This window comes from Rana temporaria, chromosome 7 (genome assembly GCF_905171775.1).
Source record: "Rana temporaria chromosome 7, aRanTem1.1, whole genome shotgun sequence".
NCBI classification, from domain to species: Eukaryota; Metazoa; Chordata; class Amphibia; order Anura; family Ranidae; genus Rana; species Rana temporaria.
The window spans coordinates 192,793,357-192,798,783 of record NC_053495.1 but is presented as its reverse complement, the minus strand read 5'-3'; the positions used below and the strand labels follow the sequence as shown (position 1 = coordinate 192,798,783).

At 49.6% G+C, this 5,427-nt stretch overlaps 1 protein-coding gene across 1 annotated transcript in view; it reads right to left on the bottom strand.

Moving 5' to 3' along the window:
* PTGER3 (prostaglandin E receptor 3) overlaps positions 1 to 3,027 on the bottom strand; it is a 37,143-nt gene extending 34,116 nt beyond the window's left edge. Inside the window, exon 1 of the mRNA XM_040360709.1 lies at positions 2,139 to 3,027. Coding sequence (XP_040216643.1) covers positions 2,139 to 2,960 — 822 coding nt within the window. The 5' untranslated portion in view covers positions 2,961 to 3,027. The remainder of the gene's footprint in view (positions 1 to 2,138) is intronic.
* Positions 3,028 to 5,427: the final 2,400 nt, after the last annotated feature.

The following is a 5,427-nucleotide window of genomic DNA, read 5'->3' as shown; positions in this document are numbered from 1 at the left end:
GATCCACCTACAAGGAGCACTGTTTTCCTAAAAATGTATCTACTCTTGAGGATCCCAAACAAGACCATAAATGTATCTGATATCTGAACAGTTTGGTGCCTACACACTGGGGAGGACTTTGCAGAACTACAACCCTCAGCATGGACTGCTCAGCCTTATAGATGCTGTTATTGTGTAAAAGGAAGAAAATAACAAATTAATAAAGGCATGGAGCCCCATGATCCACCTACCAGGAGCACTGTTTTTCAACTATTAAAGGTTGCTTTACTCTTCAGGATCCCAACCATCATACTTGGGTATACTTTGCAGAGCTACAACCCTCAGCATGGACTGCTCAGCCCTATAAAATGTTGCCGTTTGTAACGGGAAGAAAGTAAAAAGTTATAAAAGGCGCGGAGCCCCAAGATCCACCTACAAGGAGCGCTGTTTTGCTAAAAGTTGATCTACTCTTGAGGATCCCAAACAAGACCATACTTAGGAGGACTTTGAAGAGCTACAACCCTCAGCATGGACTGCTCAGCATTATAAACGTTATAGACTTTGCCATATTGTAACAGTAAGAAAGCAAAAAGTTATGAAAGGCCCCCAAAGATCCACCTACGAGGAACTGTGTTTTGCCATTATTAAATGTTTATCTATTTTTGAAGGTCACCATAAAGTCACCAAGGAGTACTGTTTTGCTAAAAGTTGATCTACTATTAAGGATCCCAACCACCACCATACTCAGGAGGACTTTGCAGAACTACAACCCTCAGCATGGACTGCTCAGCCCTATAAAATATTGCTGTTTGTAACGGGAAGAAAGTAGTTATAAAAGGCGCAGAGCCCCAAGATCCTCCTACAAGGAGCTCTGTTTTGCTAAAAGTTGATCTACTATTAAGGATCCCAACCAACACCATACTTAGGAGAACTTTGCAGAGCTACAACCCTCAGCATGGACTGCTCAGCATTATAAACGTTATAGACTTTGCCATATTGTAACAGTAAGAAAGCAAAAAGTTATGAAAGGCCCCCAAAGATCCACCTACGAGGAACTGTGTTTTGCTATTATTAAATGTTTATCTATTTTTGAAGGTCACCATAAAGTCACCAAGGAGCACTGTTTTGCTAAAAGTTGATCTACTATTAAAGCGGTTCTCCACCCTAAAGTGGAGTCCCGCTGATCGGAACCCTCCCCCCCTCCGGTGTCACATTTGACACCTTTCAGGGGGGAGGGGGGTGCAGATACCTGTCTAAAGACAGGTATTTGCACCCACTTCCGGCCAGACGCTCTGGGCAAAAGACGGGCATTCCGTCACATCCCGTCTGTCGCCCGTTGTGTGCTGGGAACACTGGGCTCCCAGCACACAGCGGGAGCCAATCGGCTGGCGCGGCGCGACTCGCGCATGCGCCGTAGGGAACCGGGCAGTGAAGCCGCAGCGCTTCACTTCCTGGTTCCCTGAGCGTGGATGGCGGGGGGAGCAGCAGTGAGACGAGCGATCGCTCGTGCTCTGCTGCGATCGGCGCTGGACTCCAGGACAGGTAAGTGTCCTAATATTAAAAGTCAGCAGCTGCAGTATTTGTAGCTGCTGGCTTTTAATATTATTTTTTCCATGGCACATCCGCTTTAAGGATCCCAACCACCACCATACTTAGGAGGACTTTGCAGAACTACAACCCTCAGCATGGACTGCTCAGCCCTATAGAATTTGTCATATTGTAACAAGAAGAAAGTAAAAAGTTACAGCGCTCCTTGTAGGTGGATCTTGGGGCTCCTCGCGAGCCCCAAGATCCACCTACAAGGAGTACTGTTTTGCTAAAAGTTGATCTACTATTAAGGATCCCAACCAACACCATACTTAGGAGGACTTTGCAGAACTACAACTCTCAGCATGGACTGCTCAGCCCTATAAAATGTTGCTGTTTGTAACGGGAAGAAAGTAGTTATAAAAGGCGCGGAGCCCCAAGATCCTCCTACAAGGAGCACTGTTTTGCTAAAAGTTGATCTACTATTAAGGATCCCAACCAACACCATACTTAGGAGGACTTTGCAGAACTACAACTCTCAGCATGGACTGCTCAGCCCTATAGACGTTGTCATATTGTAACAAGAAGTAAAAAGTTACAAAAGGCGCGGAGCCCCCCAAAGATCCACCTACCAGGAGCGGCGACCAGCAGGCGAAGAGCACACACATGATCCCCATCAGCTGGAACATAGTTTCCATCGTGATCCTCTCCCACTGCTTGCTGGCCTTGGACGAGGTGTTGCGGCTCTTGCAGCGCCTCACCAGGGCTTTGATGGTCGCCAGGTTGCAGGTGAAGGTGGTCGCCAGCGACAGGAGCCCCAAGGAGGCGAAGGTGGCGGCGAAAACGACACTGCCGGGGTTCCGCCGGTCAGTGCTGATGAAGCACCAGGTGCCCGGCCACTGCACCGTGTACTTCCCCAGCCCGATGAGCGGCAGTAGGGCGAAGCCCAGTCCGGCGCCCCAGATGGAGAGCAGCACGGTGACGGTGGCCCGGCTCCGCATGTGGCTGGAGTACCAGTGCGGGGAGCGGATGGCAAGGGTCCTCTCTATGGCCATGGCGCTGGCGATGAAGAGCGGGCACAGCCCGAACATGGCCATGCTCAGCCCGAAGAAATGACACAGGTGACCCGACGGGTCCACCCGGCTCCACTGGCGGCCGGCCAGGTACACTGAGATGACGATGGGGCTGGTGAGGAGCTGTCCGGTGAAGTCGGTGAGCGCCAGGCTGCCGATACAAAGGAGGAACGAATGCTTCCTCTTACTTTCCTTCTGCCGGTACGATCGGTAGATGAGGGACATGGCCAGCGCATTGCCCACCAGACCGGTGATCATCATAGACAGCGGGAACGCCACCGACACCGAGCCCCCGCACTCCTGGCTCCGCTCCCGCACCACGCTGGACGTGTTCACCTCCCACATGCTGGAGTTCTCACAACCCGCGGAGCTGCTGCCCATCCTGCACGGCTCCGCTACCCTGCTCCGCACCCCGCCGCCGGATCATGTCTGGTAGCGGGACACCCGCTCTACTGCCGGCGGAGCCGGGGAACGGGGGTTATAAGAGGCGGGGAGGGCGGGGCCAGACACGTGCTGGGAGCCTGCCATGGCATGATAACAACCGACTCTCCGATCTCTGAGGACAGGCATGACTACCGACAGATACTTCCAAGAGGAGGACCGGCATGAGTACCGACAGATACTTCCATGAGGAGACTCCGATCCCTGAGGACAGGCATGACTACCGATAGATCCTTCCAAGAGGAGGACAGACATGATTACAGATAGATCCTTCCAAGAGGAGACTCCGATCCCTGAGGACAGGCATGACTACCGACAGATACTTCCATGAGGAGGACAGGCATGACTACCGATAGATCCTTCCAAGAGGAGACTCCGATCTCTAAGGACAGGCATGACTACCGACAGATACTTCCATGAGGAGACTCCGATCTCTGAGGACAGGCATGACTAGCGATAGATCCTTCCAAAAGGAGACTCCGATCCCTGAGGACAGGTATGACTACCGATAGATCCTTCCAAGAGGAGACTCCGATCTCTGAGGACAGGTATGACTACCGATAGATCCTTCCAAGAGGAGACTCCGATCCCTGAGGACAGGTATGACTACCGATAGATCCTTCCAAGAGGAGACTCCGATCTCTAAGGACAGGTATGACTACAGATCGATCCTTCCAAGAGGAGGACAGACATGACTACAGATAGATCCTTCCAAGAGGAGACTCAGATCCCAGAGGACAGGCATGGCTACAGATAGATACTTCCAAGAGGAGGACAGGCATGACTACCGATAGATCCTTCCAAGAGGAGACTCCGAACTCTAAGGACAGGTATGACTACAGACAGATACTTCCAAGAGGAGACTCCGATCCCTGAGGACAGGCATGACTACAGACATTAGATACTTCCAAGAGAAGACTCAGATCCTGGAGGACAGGCATGACTACAGATAGATCCTTCCAAGAGGAGGACAGACATGACTACAGATAGATCCTTCCAAGAGGAGGACAGACATGACTACAGATATGTCTGTCCTCCTCTTGGAAGGATCTATCTGTAGTCATGTCTGTCCTCCTCTTGGAAGGATCTGACTACCGATAGATCCTTCCAAGAGGAGACTCCGATCCCTGAGGACAGGCATGACTACCGATAGATCCTTCCAAGAGGAGACTCCGATCTCTAAGGACAGGTATGACTACAGATAGATCCTTCCAAGAGGAGACTCCGATCCCAGAGGGAGGACAGGAATGACTGCACCCAGATCCTTCCAAGAGGAGACTCTGATCCCAGAGGGAGGACAGGAGTGACTGCAACCAGATACTTCCAAGAAGAAATTCAGGCCCAAAAAGGACAGGCATGACCAGAACAGTATCCATCCAAGAGGAGACTGTGACCCCCTGGAGAGGACAGGAAGTAGTGTAGGAACCTTCTTTTAAGTCGGAGCGACTTGAGTCTCTCCTATACATTGCACTGCATGGAGTGCGACTTGTCAGGCGGCTAAGTCACCTGACAGGTCATCCCTGTGTGAGCCGGGACTAATTCTGAGAATTTCAAGATTAGAGGATCAGCTGGAGACAACCAGGATGCAGAACCTGCACATCTACAGACAAACATGACCGAAAACACATATACATAATTACAGACTATAAATAGAAACAATAAAAAAAAACAAAAAAAAATATTAATGTTTATTTTCATTATTTAGGTATATCTAAACAAAACAAATAAATAAGAAGACTGCAATTCCAATTTAACCAAAAACAAAATATTTAAATGTATTTTTACAGTTTGTAAATGTTCTTACAATCAGTAATATAAGTGCGGCGCTTACACCAAAATACATAAATGTCCAAATAAAAAACACATATATAGCCAGATTCAAGTAGGTCGCCGCATCTTTAAGGCGGCGTAGCGTATCGTATTTACGCTACGCCGCCTTAAGTCAGAGAGGCAAGTACTGTATTCACAAAGCACTTGCCTCCTATTTTACGGCGGCGTAGCGTAAGGGGGGCCGGTGTAAGCGCGCCTAATTTAAATGAGGATGGGGGGCGTGTTTTATGTTAATGATTGGTGACCCGACGTGATTGACGTTTTTTACGGCATGCGCCGTCCGTGTACATATCCCAGTGTGTCCTGCTCCAAAGTACGCCGCAAGGATGTATTGGTTTCGACGTGAACGTAAATTACGTCCAGCCCCATTCACGGACGACTTACGCAAACGACGTAAAAATTTAAAATTTCGACGCGGGAATGACGGCCATACTTAACATTGACTAGGCCAGCTATTTGTTGGAATAACTTTACGCCGGAAAATGCCTTACGTAAACGGCGTATCTTTACTGCGACGGGCGCACGTACGTTCGTGAATTGGCGTATCTAGGCATTTACATATTCTACGCCAAACTCA